Genomic DNA, 16053 nt, shown 5'->3' on the forward strand with positions numbered 1-16053 from the left:
GGGTAGCCACCTCCTGTATCGTTCACCGCCAGCAAACCGATCCCACCGTGGCCGCCACATGTGGGGGTGTTCATCGAAACGCAATATTTCATATAGTTAAACCTTATTTCCTTCTTTTGGAGTAGTTTAACGATGTTTCCGAGCCTCATTTGAACCAAACACTCATCCGCACCAATTCGGATTCCAACACCCAAACACAACTTGACTTAGACAATGTGATTCACCGGTTGACTTTTGGTGGCAAAGGTAAGCGAGGTTAACGCGATTAAACGCCACAATTAAGAAAGAAGCGTGTGTGCGCTCAGTGAGTAATTACTGGCGTTGGGTGGTCGGAAGGCGACGGGCAACCGGCGAGGTAGGCAGTGAGCCAGCAGCCCCCTCCGCTTACCCGAGCTGAGGCTTTGACCCCCAACAACCTCCTCCCCCCTCCCTCGTGCGCCTCTACTAAACCGAGCAGTCGGCAAGCCGAGGCAGCAGGGGAGGGAGATCTGACTGACGACGAGGCAGGGATGATGGAGAGCCAGCCGCTGCAGGCCGCCACGGCCGAGCCCCACGGCGCCGGAGCCGCGGACGACCAGGCCGGAGCCCCCGCCGTCGTAAGCTCCCTTCTTTCCCCTCTGCCGCCACCTCTTGCTTCGCCTGCCTGCTCGGCGCGTGGGATGGGATGGAAGAATTCAGCTTGCTCGCCCGCCGGCCTTGCCCGGGGGGCTGGATCCAGGCGGCTGGCGGTGGCCGGATCTCGCCGTGCCGGCGGGAGATCTGGCGGGCCGCCCCGCCATTTCCGGCAAGTTGGTTTCTTTTTCTTGCGAGATCTGAGGGGGCGGTCCTGGGATCTCGCCGCGTTGACCGGCGGGGGGGCTCGATCTGGCGCCTCGCCGGCAGCTCATTGCGTCTCTGGCTGCTCAGATCTGCGTCTGTTTTTGTCGGTGATGCTTACGGGTGATGCTTTTTGTCGGCGCGCGTGCAGGTTCCCGGGAAGGAGTTCACGCGGACCTGCAAGGGCCTCGTCGTCGTGCTCATCGGCGGCTACGTGCTGCTCCAGCTCCTCCCCTCCTCCCTCAACTACCTCGCCATCATCCCCGCCAAGTGCGTAAAATTCTGAATGGATTGCGTATCTGAATTTTGTTGGCTTGAAACTGTGAGCTGAATTTCATCTCTAATAGTTTGTTTTGTGTCTTCCAGGACAATTCCCTTCGTATGGACCGTCTTCACAGCCGGTTACATTGAGCAAGTCCTTCCAGGGGTGAGTTAACTAGCTAGATCTCTCGCCAATCATATTCAATTTACTACTCCATCATGGCCATGAAATGGAAACTTACAACAACTCGGCTAGCTGTGCGATTACATTCCAAATAAAGAACCATTGTATCGAAAGCATCCGTCAGTCATCACTTTCGAAAAGCACAATTCAGAACCACTTTCGAAAAGCACAATTCAGAACCACTTTGGAAAAGCACAATTCAGAACAAGATACCAGTATCTCGAAAGTTAGACTAGGCAGCCTTTGTGTGTTCTATGCGTTATGTTAACCGCTTTTATTTTATTTTGTTTTTGTAGGCTATTGGCAGTTCCCTTGGTCTTCTCTTCTGCGGGAAGGATATCGAACCAGTCTGGGGCCGCAAGGAGTTCTTGAAGTTCATTATCTTGATCAACTCCATCTGCGGCATCCTTGCGTTCTGCATTGCTGTCGCACTGTACTATGTCACCGGGAAAGAGAGCTTCCTGTAAGTTTTAAGCCATCAATCTTTTATTATGTAGTACCCTGCAAAAAAAAATTCTTTCATTATGTAGTGCATGTTGCTTATTTCCATTTAGAATACATAGGCATAGCGGCTCCATTTGTGCGCTTATTACCCTTCTATTGGATAATTTTTCTTTTATGTACTTGGATCACTGCGGTACTATGATTGTTTGGGCTTACATACTATTGTCTCTGAAAATGGCGTGACGCTGCTGGCTCAAATATTGCACATTACAACCACCAGCTAGCTAACCTTGCTATCTCATGCTGTGCAGTGTAACGCCACTTTCTGGCTTCCATGGCGCCCTTGCCGGCTTTCTGGTTGGCCTGAAGCAGCTCCTGCCAAACCTTGAGCTCCCCATGTGCTTTTTCTGGAAAATTAAGGCCAAGGTACATTGATAGACTACTAGTACAGTACAATTTCTATGGCTGTAATTGTATTGTTTCATACTTCTTCCGCCGACAAGTTATAAGTTTGTTAATGTGGAGTTCTCTGTCTCTTTGTGCCTTCCTTGCTGCTGCTGCAGTGGATGCCATTCTTTGTCATGTGCTTCTCAACTATCATGGCCTTCATTGTGCCGGATTCAATCAACTTCCTGCCGACTTTGTTGTCTGGGATGTACGTCAGCTGGCTTTACCTGAGATACTTCCAGAAGAACCCACTGACAGGGCTTAAGGGCGACCCAAGCGATGACTTCTCCTTCCCCAGCTTGTTCCCAGATGCCATGCGGTAATTTCGAATTCCATTATACTCCCTCCGTCCCAAAATAAGGGGGACAGACGGAGTACTACACTAGCAAAGTCTGTCCCATTGACCACCCAGCTTCTCAACTAATTAATCTTTACTGTGTGTGATTCTTGCAGGCCAGTCACAGACCCAGTTGCTAATCTGTTCGACCGGATGTTGTGTGCGAGGTCCAAGCCTTCGGAAATTGCCCTCCCAGTCACCGATCCTACTAAGGCATCGAGAAGAAGGTACAGTTCACACGCAAAACACAGTACACATGAGTCCACAAAATGCTAGTACAGCGAAGCTGAAAACTCGAAATCATGAGTTCTCGGGAAACATTTTATCGTTCCAAAGCTCACCAGCTCAACTCTCACCATTGCAGGGAGCGCGGCGAGAGGGTTCTCGAGGAAAGGATGGCCGCGGATCATCACGCGGCTGACGCCGAAGCCCCAGCTCACTCCGCGGAAGACTAAGAATCCCCCCCTGTGCTACGTCGTCGTAGTGGCCACGGTCGCATGCCTCCGTGCTTTGTAACTCCTCGGATTTGTGTTCCGGGGAGCATATTCATTTTTACAGTGGACCGATGATATGATATTACTTTACTGCCCCTTTTTCTGTTCCCTTGTTTTGAGAATATAGGTTGGTTAAATTGTGTTGTAGTTCCTGATTACAGTGAGGAAAGAAGAAAAAGGGTGGCATCCCCTTGCCCCAGATGTTGTAATGTAGAAAGAGAATGACTTGTCAGTAACAATGTGAAGTATTTTTTTTCAAGTGAACTGTGATTTCAGTCAAACAATAATAGCTTGGATGGACATGCAGTAAACTACTCCCTCCGTTCCTAAATGTAAGTCTTTGTAGAGATTCCACTATGAACCACATACGGATGTATATAGATGCATATTAAGAGTAGATTTATTCATTTTCCTCCGTATGTAGTCCACCTAGTGGAATCTCTACAAAGACTTATATTTAGGAACGGAGGGAGTAGATGTGTTTGTGATCCTGCCCAAAGTATTCGGATCAAATTGGTCTATACAATCAATTATCCTTGCGAATTTATGTGTGATCTGACCTGAAGGCATAGAGATAAGATTAGAAAGTAGTAATGCAGATTATGAAGAAGAGTATATACTAAATCCATAACTACAGCCACATTAAAACGCCACAAATTTTATGCAGATCGATTTTTATGACTTATATTCTGCTCATAGTATCAAAAGCTGATTTTTTTTTGAGGGGTAAAAAGTGTCAAAAGCTGATGGTCAAAGGAAAAAAAAATGCAGCTGAGCCCACGAATGAATAATAGTCCATCGCAATGCTGAACATTTCCAATTTTTAAAATAAAATGTCCGAGTCTTTTGTGTGCTTGTAAATTAATGTGGAAAAGTATGAGTATTGCGCACGACCTAGAAAACAGGTTAGTGCTTAAAACTTTGATATTCAGGAGCCACAAAAAATTGTAATTCTTTTCAAGGTACAAAAATGTTCTTTGCTCGAATTAAAATTCAAAAGCACGTGGACAACGAGCACATGTTATATGAGTGATCTTTTTGTGACTTTTTTTTCTCATTTTAATTTTCTTTATGAGTTTTGTTGTTCATTTTGATTCCTAGGGCTATTTTGCCGGACAGGAACTTCGGTCCCTGGCTGTATATACACCCTGTATGAAGAAAAAAATACTATTAATTAAATAAAAAAATGAAAAAATGAAAATATATTTGAAATAAACTTGGCCTTCTCTTGTACTTGTAAAAACCCGTTGAGTTTAGTGCAAAAAACAAAAAAAGTCTGCCAAAATAGTATGAATAGTGACTTGTAATAGCAGCACTTTTTGGTTTTTCCTGAGGTCAACAGCGATTTTTAATCATGAAAATTTATATACTAGTGCAAAAGAAAGTCAGGTTTGTTCTAAAAACACTTCTAAAGTGGTTTGATTTCTTCTTAAACTTTCTCCCCATGCCAGACATATATACACATAGGAACCAAAGGACAATTCCCCCGTCCCGCCACTCTATAAAGCTGAAAGAGGGGAGATAACAATGGTTTGGCGGATACAAAAGATAGTGCAACATCCAAATCATGCACGTTTTCATGTTGATACACGACGATGAAAAGAGCAGAATGCAACGTTTTAAAAGCCGATTGAATGAAGGCGGGAAATGTTAACTAGTAGCAAAGAAGAGCTCAACAATGATGACTTTGGCCTCTGTTAGTTAGCGTATATAAAGTATACCAGGTGTCGCCTCTAGCGGAAAAAACACAATTAGAGCGGGTAAGTCATGCCGAGGTCAATGTGAGGGGGGTAGTTTTAGAAGCGAAGTCACACACTACTTTTGACCCTGGCACGAAGTGGGTTGTTATTATTCTCGATAAAGGACATCGAGCCATGCCATTGATGGTCTTGATGGGGGCGTGCTGGCGCTCGTATGCTGAATTGCGTTGTTTACCTTTGAAAATACCTAAATTGTAAAGACGGTCACTAAGCTGTTTGACATTTCGTATGAACTGTCTTGCAAATTATTCCAAAAATTCAAACAATTAAGATAAAAAGGTGCTAGAATTTCTTTTTTATAGATGAGAAAAAATAATGGTTTTGGATGAGACGGACCATCTGTCATAGTTGGACTCAAGGCCTAGGCGAGTAGACATCTACTGACCTGTGGGCCCGAGGCGTCGGGTGTTAGGGTTTCCTCGTGCTGCTCTCTCTGTCGCCTCCCAATCCCAATCCCCTCCTCTCTCCCTCCCCCACTCCGGCGGCGGCGCACCCTAGCGAGCGCGGAAGAGAGAAGGAAGCGAATCCGACGACCATGGCGACGATCGTCAACACCACGGAGGAGGAGCCGACGCTGGCGGTGGTGCGCTCCACGGCGCAGCTCGCCTGGGCCGACGCGGGCGCCGAGGTCGCCGACCCGGAGGTGGCCCGCCTCTGCGCCGAGGCGCAGCAGCACGCCCTCGCCGGCCGCTGGCTCGACATGGCCTCCCTCATGCTCGCCAACGCCGACCTCCTCCTCCTCGCCCCCACCGCCCCCGACAAAGGTCAGTCAGTCCGCCTCCGTCCGCTCCTCGCCGACTCGCGCCTTGCTTTACCCCGCGTCGCTCTGTGCAGCCGCAGATCTCGAGTGCGTCCTCACCGTCATCTGCAACCTCGTCACCAAGGCCGGGTCCGAGGACGAGGCCCTCGAGATCGCCAGGCTCATCTGCGCCAAGCTCGCCCACCAGCCCGGCGACAAGCCCACGCTGCGCATCAAAGTGTAAGAGGCGCCGGCGCCGGCGACCCTCTCACCATCCCTGCCTCCCTGCATCGGATTGCCATATAAGTTTCCTGACGATGCCGATGTATTGATACGTGCAGCCTGTTCAGCCTGTACAACCTGCTCCCGAGCCTCTCCGGCAAGGCCTTGGTGTACAGGAAGGCGCTCGAGCTCGCCGCCGCCGGGAAGGCCGCCGACTGCGTCGTCCCCACCTTCAAGAACATCGACGCCTTTGTCGCCTACTGGGGCATCGGCAAGCCGGAGCAGAGGGACCTGTTCCTCGCCGTCACCAGGATTCTCAAGGACCACAAGGGGTGCGGCACGCGTTGCCCTCTGCTTCCAAGTTCCTTGCATTTTTTTTAGCCACTGTATATAAGTAACATGGCAAGATTGTTGTATACTGATGCGGTCCGTTCTTGTTATGATGATGATTGTCAGCATGACCAAGGAGTACTTCAAGTTTCTCAACAAGTACCTGGCCACGTTCGATGGGTCGGCTGATGATGCTGATGCAATCGGTGCGGCAAAGGAAGAAGCTGCTGCAGCAATCATTGAGTTCGTCAAGTCATCTGATCTCTATCAGGTACTTTCATCCTTCGGTTCACATCTCTGCCTTAGGTCTTGTGCTTGGACGGAAAAAATCTAGTGGGAGACATAATGCACGCTTATGAGTTTGATTCTCTGTGAGTGATGTATCGCTTTCTCCGTACCAGAACATGATATAACATCCTATTCTCCAATCATGTCACCAAATGTGAATTTGGTCATAACAGTCAAATATCACTATATATTAGATATAAGACTATAGCTATCTGCTCGCACAAGCCTGCAAATGTTAATCTTGTCTACCTTAAATATTTCTGGTTACTACCGGACCGTGCCAACATCGTGACAAGATATCCCTTACAACCTTTCTTCTTTTGGTTTGATGGATTACTGCTTCCACAAACTTGTGCCGCTATGCACTGCATTGCCCAATTCCTCTGCTACTGCTTTGTATGGCGTTGTGCCTTGTATGCCAACAGTAGGTTCTGAAATTCTTGAGGGATTTATTTAGCAAGTTTTAACCTTGCAAACTATACATGTGGTTTAATGCCAGTTAAAAACCTAGCACTGGCTGCTTACTTTATATACTGTATTGATGGAAATATACTTATTGCAGTGTGACCTGCTCGATATGCCAGCTGTTGCACAGCTCGAGAAAGATGAGAAGTATCAGCCAGTTTACGAGCTACTGAAGATATTCCTTACTCAGAGGCTCGATTCCTATTTAGCGTTTCAGACTGCTAACTCTAGCTTGCTGCAAGGATATGGTATGTTCTGGTGAACCAATGCTAGCAATTCTACATTGCTTCAACTTTTTGATATCTAATGGTGGGACCATTTGCAGGACTGGTTCATGAGGAGTGCATAACCAAAATGCGCCTGATGTCCCTGCTTGATCTGAGCGGCCATTGTTCTGGGGAAATTCCTTACTCTGCAATTACAAAAGCCCTTGAGGTAATCGGCTTACCTTGCCTTCCTATTGTTCACTTGATTTAATATTATATTGACTTTTTTAATTCTTTTTGTTAGATCAATGATGATGAGGTGGAATATTGGATCGTGAAAGCAATTTCGTCCAAGATTCTGGACTGCAAAGTTGACCAGCTTAATCAACTGGTCATTGTCAGGTATTTCATGTCCACAAGACTTTCTTGGTCCATGTTACAGTGTTACGCTTTCCTTTTTGGTTAATACTTGGTCTGGTATGTAATTTCAGCCGGCATACTGCGAGGGTCTTCGGGATGCCACAATGGCAGAGTCTACGTTCAAAGCTTGGAGTGTGGAGGGTAAGCCTCTTCCTCGTCTTGAATTTCACTGTCGCAAACTAGTTCAGTAAGAAATGCATAGCTCTCCCGTTTCTTGATGAATGTCAGATGTAACTCCTACAGTGACCTAGAGAAGAACTTTTAGCTAGGTGCTTACCTAGCAACTAATACAATTTCCTCTTAAAATTCTGCTACAGGGAAACATTGCAAGTGCTATCAACACAATCCAAGCTAACAAGGTGACTGAAGATGGCGGGCAGGGGATGCAAGGATTGATGATCCGCTGATCGCAGGGAGACCCTAAATTGAGATTATAGCCTGAGAGATTAGACGAGCAATCCTTTTGTATTAGATATCTTGTAATCCGAAACACTTCTACCCCGTGACCATGCTTGGCTAGATCCTGGTTGCAATGGCATGCTAAGCAATCTCATGTCGCATGAATTTTGTGGACAGAAGCCATGCTTGAAGTCAGCAGTTACTTCTTGCAAAATCGCGTTTGTTCATACTGGATGCCTGTTTTATCATGATGATTGTTCTTTTCCAAGGTTCGGCTTTGGGGTTATTGAGAATTTGTATCATGTTCATTTTTATCAAGCAGCTGGTGCTTTAGCTGGATGTTGTGTGATGAAATCTAAATGCTGGTTTAGGACCTGACTCTTGTTTCATCGTGTTCTGCGACAATTGTCTCCAAAGGTGTTCTCCATCCTACAACAAATGCTTGAAGCAGCCGTTACTCAGTTACACACATTCCTGATTGTTCATATTGGATGCCTGTAGGATTGTTCAGAATTTGTATCAGGTATGTTTTTATCAAGCAGCTGGTGTTTTAGCTGGATGTCTGTGCTGAAATCTAACAGCCTGTCTGGTAAACGCTCGGGCAGAGGAATGGGAGTTTGCACAAGGGTGTTTATGAAGGGATTAGGCATGGGAAGTAGATTTTTACTTTTATTCTCTTGTTTGGCATATGATGGGAGTTGGCGTGGGATAGAACTCTGCTCACGAATTGACAGGGTATCCCCGGGAAGAAACCGGTGGGAACTCTGCTCACGAATTTGCCGGTTTAGAACCTGTTTTTCTTCCCTCGTGTCCTGCAAAAATTTTGTGTTCCAAGCAAGTTGTGTTCTGAGTTCATTCATCCGGTAGAGTGCACACTCAAATAGCTTGAGCAGAGTATCACCAACTTTTTGAGTCTGTCAATAACGGCTCCTTTGATTCAAAGAAATTGATAAGATTTTTTCAATGATTTGAATTCTTATGATCTTTTTTGTACATACATCCACCGTATTGGAATCCTTGGATTTTTTTATTTTAAGTTTGCTCTTGACTCCTTTTTAGAGGAAAATTTCCATCGACAAACCTCTCGGTACAAATTCGGTTATCCATCAAACACTCTTTGATCTAAATTCCCACGACTTTCAAATCCTATAGGATCTTAGTAGACATTCAACTAAAAATTCTCTTGCGAATCCTGCGAATCAAAGGGCACCTTTAAACCTTTGCACTGAACATCTACCAAGACCATGTGCAACAACTGAAAGATATTCAAATCTTGCATATATATTCCACCTTTTGGCTTTTGCAACTCAACAAATGAATACAAATCGCGACAACATTTACATTTACACGCAGAGAGTTGAGTTGCCCCACCAGTTCTCTCCATCCTACAAAATATTTCTCAAAAGTCGTACTGCGAAAACTACATTGTAGCAACGTCTTGCCAAGAGCCGCCGCCGCCGCTGCTCAAAGGTAAGTCAGCCTGGAATGCCTCTGCACCTGTTGAGCCCAATCTTCAAGGCTCAACCGCTATGTAAATGCCTGAAACAAAGCACCAGCAATTGGGTTCAGATAAAGTTCGAAGAGACTTAAGCATAAATCCATTGCAACAACTAAGATACAAACTTGTTCAGAGGCTAGGAAAAAAAAAACTTATTCCAAGGCGAAAGCGATAGCCGTGATGTACGCTAACAAATGCATAGGCCGGTTCTTGTGAAGTTCGCCTTATTTTTTTTATAATCAACTGATATCAATTTGTGTCATTTAACTACAGTTCGGTAGCGATCTGAACCGCATCCTTCATTATTCAGCGTAATGGATATACATGAAATTATCAGAAGATTATTAAATCGAACCAATCTAGTGTTGCGTGATGCAGAAACATTTCCATGGAAATAATTAATTGTACAGTGACTGAAAGCCAGCGGCACGCACCGTTGTCCCCGTCAACCAAGGACACCCGGCAGATGAAAATTCAAAGGGGTCACAATCAGATGCCAACTAATCTAACATCCGGAGCCCTACCATTGCACACTTTCTGCAATTTCGTGGAGAAAATGTCACTGGAATAAAGAGACAGGACAAACACAACCGAATGACACCCGTGTATTACTCGCTAGAGTCAGGTTGAAGGACACAAAACACACAATAAGTGAGAAGCAACCACGCATCGCAATCCAGAAGCAGAGAGCGAAATTAAGCAGAGTTTGCGAGAGGGGATCGGAAAGCAAACCAACCTGTCAAACGAGTTAGTGCTTTGATGAACAGAGCTGCTGATGACACTATTTATTTCAGAGGGATAATCACATCCAGGTTCGCCGCGGACCGCCACCCCTTGGGATAGACCGGGCTCTCAGATCCAAATGGCACATGCCAGTTCATTACTTGGGAGCAGTCTGCGGGTATGCCCTCCATCTGGCTCTCATCCTCCACTAACTGCTCCACAAACGTGGTTCCCTGCAAAGTAACAAGAAGAATCTCAAGCTGTTAATACCCCATGAAGAAAAACATGGCCAATAAGGTCCAAACAAAGCTTGCAAATGGGATCTCCCATTTGTTTGTTTGATTGATCACCATTTGTTAGAGGGCTACACACAACTGTTTTTTTTTGTTCTTATTTTGCTCCATCGACGCCTTTTGTTATCTTTCGAATTTCCACGTGTGCGGTTTCGGCATAGCGGTTGGGACAGGACGAAATGCCGATCGATTAAAAGACGAACACGCACACATTATACTAGCCACTATAGTGCTTGATTTGAACATGGCATGTGAAGCTCTCAAGAGGTGCAAAGAGAAGCAAGGAGGGGCTTACTTGGAAGCCCTGCTCCACCGTTTCCGGGTGCCGGATGGAGTTCCAGGCCCGATGGGACCTCAGCCTGGGATCCCAGAGCATGGTGCTGTTGAACGCGAAGCCCGACATGGCGACATGAAACCTCTGGAGCTTGTTGGCACCCCCACTGGTGTGCCACCCAACAACCTGGCTCTGCTTGCACACGGGCCCTTCGAGCACGACGTCGTGGCCGCCCTCGGAGATCGTCGGAACCGGCCATGTGCCGAACCTCCTAAATCAATGACAGCCAGCAGCAAAGTCAACAATGAGTTGGAGCTTCACACATCATCCAGTTTTATCAAGCAGTGCTGGGACATAAGGTTTCAGATTCGTTTGCTTGCCAGGGTAGCAGATACTAACTGCTGTTCCAGGCAAGGAATGTGTGCTAGTACTACTACCGAATCTTGTAAAGAAAGCAGAAATTTTCAATTCGGAGAGCAACTCCATGGAAGAAGTTTTGATGTTTTCAGCTCTAGATGCCAAATTTTGCTTTGCCGTCCTAGAAAGCAAGCATGCATTGGAACTTGGATCTTGATTCTTGAGATGAGTGATAAAAATTGGCCAAAGATTGCACATTTCGTACGCATACGCGGCTGAATCTGAAGGAGGGATGGAGGGGATGGGGGGTACCTGATGTGGCGGAGGCGGTCGAAGAGCGGGAGGGAGTAGACGCCCTCCTCGTCGGCGAAGTAGACGACGCCGTCGAGGCGGTGGTTCTCGACGACCTCGAGGCCGGCGTTGAGCTGGTGCGGGCGGAAGTCGGCGGCGGCGGAGGCGGAGGCGTTGAGGGCGTCGCAGCAGCCGACGTAGCGGTGCATGACGGCGGTGCGGCGCAGCGCGAGGGCGGCCTCCGGGGTGGGCCTGCCGGCCTCGACGACGACCCAGAGCACGGGCGGGCGGACGAGGCGCAGCGTCTGGCCCATCCGGCTGAGGTAGTAGGCCTGCGACGCCCGCGCGCGCGTGGGCGTGATGATGATGAGCAGCTTGTCGCTGGCGTCCCCCTCCTCGCCGCCGCCGGCAGCGGTGGCGGCGTCGTCGGCCAGGTACTGCTGCTGCTGCTGGGTCATGGGGTGGAGGTGGTGGTGGAGGTGGGTGGGGTGGGGCGAGGAGGAGGGGTGGGCGGGGAGGCCGTGGTGGAGCGGGAGGTGGGAGAGGAGGTGGAGCAGGCCGATGAAGGAGCCGAGGAGGAAGAAGGCGGCGAAGCGCGGCAGCGGGCGGCGGGTGAAGAAGAGGAACGGGTGCGGGTGGCCCGGCGGCTTCCTGGGCGAGGAGGAGGAGGAGGAGGGCGCGGCGGCCGAGGAGGAGGCGGAGGAGGCGTGGCGGAGGGGCGAGGAGGGCGGCGAGGCGGTGGAGAAGGGGTGGTTGTGCCGCAGCAGGTGCTGCGCCCTGGCCGGCGAGTGCGGCCGCCGGATCGACGCCATCCCTACCTCTGAATCACTTCCTGCTCTTCCAAGAACTTGCTGGCCTGAGGGGTCCGGGGAGCGGGAGGGCGGGGGATAAGAACGGGGGGAGTTGGGCCGATTCCGGCCGGCGAGGGTCAAAGAGAAAGGGGGCGGAAGCGGATGGATGGAGAAGCTGTGGGGGAGCAGGAAGGAATGGAAATGGAATGGATGGTGGCGCGAATGGCGGGGGGATGTTTGAGGGGGCGGCCAATGGAATGGAATGGGGGTTGGCGCGGTTTGGTGGAGGAAAGTCCGAGGTCGCCGTGGACCAGGGGGAGGGAGAAAAGCCGGGGAGGTTAGGCGGGGCCGGGGAGGAGGAAGGCGAGAGGAAGACGACGCGGCCGGGGTGGATTGGAAGGAGATGAGCAGAGCTGCGGCAGCGACTCGATATATCTACGCCTACGGACAGAGGCTGAAAATATAACAAGCAAGTGTTAAATAATTGCTCCATATATCCAGAAACGGAATTTCGGCGACGCTCAAATGCTGGGGCCGTTCCTACTACTAAAACTAAGTTTTTTTTTCTACCGGAGCTTCACCGGCAGTAACTTTACTACTAAAACTAAGTTTTTTTTTGGACATGTGATGTAAATTTACACTTTCCATTTTAGCCCTCGTTTAAGTTTTTTCTTCACCCGCAACACCACGACCTCCACGGCTAATAAGTTCGACCGCGCCCGAGAATCCATGGTCGAGTTGCCACGAGCGGGCCGGTGACGGACACCCACATGAGCCTTGACAAAGTCGGTGGCCACGGGCTCTGCATTTGGGGTGGTTGAAATCGAGCCACTGCAACCCTCGCAGTTCCGCTTGAGGATCACCTTCCTGGTCGACCCGATGCGGCCGCCAGCCATGTTGCCGCCTCTTGCGAAGCAGGAGAGAAATGTGAAAAAAGTGAAATACACCATGTGGGATATGGTTTATCTTGTCGGAGGCGAAACAATAGCGTGCCGTGCTATTGTAGGACATAAATAACCCTATAGGTAGTGTACGGAGGACAAACTGACCAGAAAACACAAATGGTGGGATTATGTTTTCTTGAAACTCAATTTGAATCTTGATGGGTCAAACTGATGAATGCTTTGAATTTGTGACTGTCGAAAAGCCATACCGTCTTACAATTTGGCCCGAAGTGACATGAAACATACTTTATCATCAGAGGTTTTTCGATAAAGACGTTTTATTACTTAAAAGGTTTATCATGAGATATAGGCTCCATCACACCAAAATTAATGGCATAGTTATTGTTTGCCAACTATTATACTCCAACGCTGGCACCCCGCAAAAAGAAAAGAAAAGACTCCAACTTTGGCTCAAGCAACTGAAGATGTGGAGCTATTTATAAGTAGGATAAGACATGCAACCTCATTTACATTTCGGCTGCTTGACTACCAATTATATGTGACGACTCCAGTTTCGGCTCGAGCAACGGAAGGTGTGGGGACATTCGTAAGCAAGATAAGATATATGCATGAAGAATTCTCATCTTAACTTCGTTTTTAAAAAGTAGGAGGGAGTTAATCAAATCAAACAGGGAATTAATCAATTTAATCAGGCATAGCTGTTTCTCATTTTAAATGCGTCTATGTAAGTTTACTTTCCCGGCAAGTATTTTCGGACGGAGGATGGAGCGTGTAGTGACGTACGTAGAGTATAAATCTGGGCGGAAAGCCATCGGTTTTTCTTTCGTACCCCCTCGGTCCCGTAATGTAAGAGCGTTTTTTTTACACTAGTGTATTGGCAGAAACACTCTTAGGCCCTGTTTGGATCACTGTTTCTCTTTGAAAATACACTTGTAAAGAATACACACCTTACCCCGTCGTTTCACTTTGGACTGGAGTTTGCACGTCGACCGGTAGGTTACACTTGTAAATTATGCGCCTCTGTATTATAATACATCTATTCCGAGCACGGCCTTATGTTAGTGGGACAGAGGGAGGGAGGGGTCCTCCCCCCCTTTAGCCAACTTTTCAAATGCGCACTAGTGTATAAAATTATGTCAGCAATACAGCAAAGCTGCTCTAAACAGGGTTTCCCGGCTGTGTGAGTATAGACAATCAGATTGGTTTTCAGCCAAAAAAATTTGGTAAAGGTCGTTCATCCCCTTGTGAATAAGTTTTAGTGGAAGAAGACCCTTAAATCGCTCGCCAGCGTAATTCTGCTACTTTCACTTGTTGATGATTTAGGTCTCATTGACTGACATCAACTTCACTGTAGAAAAATAGCTGTGCACATCAATGGACGCACAAGTAGACGAGTCCTTTGTCCCTTTCTTTCCATGCACAACAAGCAGCCTGATGCAGGCATTTCTCAACATCCCGTAGCCATTGTCACTTGCAAGGCCCAAACATGCAAAGCTAGACAGTGCGAGTGAGTGTAAATCAAAAAGTTTCTTTTGCACGGAAAGGAGGAGCATGTCGGCTCGGATTGGTCAACAAGTGGTCAAATGGAGCGGCGACGGGCGAAGGGTGGTGTATGGTGAACAGTGACCGTATAATCACGTATAGACGTATTGAGTAACCGTATTGGTCGTATTTTAAAGTACAGTGACCAAAGGCGTGCTTTCTTCGTAAGTTCGAATATGGACAATAATCAGATCAGTTTTCAGCCAGAAAAAGGTGGACAGACCAGCCCTTTTGGCCCTTTCTTTCTGGCCATGCACAACAAACAGGTGTTTTGACTTGATCGTAGACACGGTACGTGACCTGATCTCATCGGGCCACCTCTTTAGAATAATAAATAAAGATGTATCTAGCTGTATTTTAATTCTGCATACATCTCTTTTTGTCCATTTTAATAATAATTATTTTCGGACGGAGGGAGTGTTGGGAAACGTAGCAGAAATTCAAATTTTTTTACCCATCATCAAGATCGATCTATGGAGATTCTAGCAACGAGAGAGAGAGAGAGAGAGGGAGTGCATCTTCATACCCTTGAAGATCGCTAAGCGGAAGCGTTACTAGAACGCGGATGAAGGAGTCGTACTTGTAGCGTTTCAGATCGCGGTTGATTTCGATCTAAGCACTGAACAACGACGCCTCCCCATTCAACACACGTACAGTCCGGGGACGTCTCCTCCTTCTTGATCCAGCAAGGGGAGAGGAGAAGTTGAGAGAGAACTCCGACAACACGATGGCATGATGGTGATGGAGCTCGTGGTTCTCCGGCAGGGCTTCTCCAAGCACTACGAAGGAGGAGGAGGTGTTGGAGGAGGGAGAGGGCTATGCCAGGGGAAGGGTGCGGCTGACCTCTCTCTCCCTCACTATATATAGGGGGAAGGAAGGAGGGGGAGGCGCCCTAGGGTTTCCTAGGGGAGGGGCGGCGGCCACAAGGGAAACCCTAGATGGGTTTGGGCGCCCCCACCCCCTAAGTGGGCTGCTGCCCCAGGGGTGGCGCCCCCACCTCTCCTGGTTACGTGAGATGGGGTGCGAGGGGCGCTCAACCCCTTAGTGGGCTGATGTGCCCCCTCCCCTTGACCCATAAGGCCCCCAACGCTTGTCGGGGCCTCCGAAACCCCTTTCGGACACGCTGGTCATCACCTGATACCCCCAGAACAATTCCGGACTCCAATACCCTTCATCCAATATACCGATCTTCACCTCCGGATCATTCTGGAGCTCCTCGTCACGTCCAGGATCTCATCCGGGACTCCGAACAACCTTCGGTAACCACATACTATTTCCCATAACAACTCTAGCGTCACTAAATCTTAAGTGTGTAGACCCTACAGGTTCGGGAACCATGCAGACATAACCGAGACACCTCTCCGGCCAATAACCAATAGCGGGATCTGGATACCCATATTGGCCCCCACATGTTCCACGATGATCACATCGGATGAACCACGATGTCGGGGATTCAATCAATCCCGCATACAATTTTCTTTGTCAATCGGTATGTTACTTGCCCGAGATTCGATCGTCGGTATCCCAATACCTCGTTCAATCTCGTTACCGGCATGTCACTTTACTC

General features: G+C 48.1%; 3 protein-coding genes across 3 annotated transcripts; 2 read left to right on the forward strand and 1 right to left on the reverse strand.

Annotated features, from left to right (window-relative positions):
• Positions 1–338: 338 nt before the first annotated feature.
• Positions 339–3242, forward strand: LOC123043264 (rhomboid-like protein 19). The gene is made up of 8 exons (XM_044465674.1): positions 339–596; positions 968–1086; positions 1183–1243; positions 1558–1724; positions 2017–2131; positions 2269–2471; positions 2606–2716; positions 2854–3242. The coding sequence occupies exons 1-8, from the start codon at positions 510–512 to the stop codon at positions 2942–2944; spliced, it is 954 nt and encodes a 317-aa protein (XP_044321609.1). The 5' UTR covers positions 339–509; the 3' UTR covers positions 2945–3242.
• Positions 3243–5136: 1894 nt separating this feature from the next.
• LOC123043265 (eukaryotic translation initiation factor 3 subunit M) lies at positions 5137–8080 on the forward strand. Its single transcript, XM_044465675.1, has 9 exons — positions 5137–5507; positions 5578–5722; positions 5824–6036; positions 6161–6305; positions 6885–7035; positions 7113–7222; positions 7298–7395; positions 7485–7554; positions 7731–8080. The coding sequence occupies exons 1-9, from the start codon at positions 5279–5281 to the stop codon at positions 7818–7820; spliced, it is 1251 nt and encodes a 416-aa protein (XP_044321610.1). The 5' UTR covers positions 5137–5278; the 3' UTR covers positions 7821–8080.
• Positions 8081–9059: 979 nt separating this feature from the next.
• Positions 9060–12442, reverse strand: LOC123043266 (probable glucuronosyltransferase Os04g0103100). Its single transcript, XM_044465676.1, has 4 exons — positions 11270–12442; positions 10622–10871; positions 10047–10266; positions 9060–9351 (listed from the first exon to the last, which is right to left on the reverse strand). The coding sequence occupies exons 1-3, from the start codon at positions 12058–12060 to the stop codon at positions 10096–10098; spliced, it is 1212 nt and encodes a 403-aa protein (XP_044321611.1). The 5' UTR covers positions 12061–12442; the 3' UTR covers positions 9060–9351; positions 10047–10095.
• Between the last annotated feature and the right edge of the window lie 3611 nt (positions 12443–16053).

The sequence above is a fragment of the Triticum aestivum genome, chromosome 2B, assembly GCF_018294505.1.
Source record: "Triticum aestivum cultivar Chinese Spring chromosome 2B, IWGSC CS RefSeq v2.1, whole genome shotgun sequence".
NCBI classification, from domain to species: Eukaryota; Viridiplantae; Streptophyta; class Magnoliopsida; order Poales; family Poaceae; genus Triticum; species Triticum aestivum.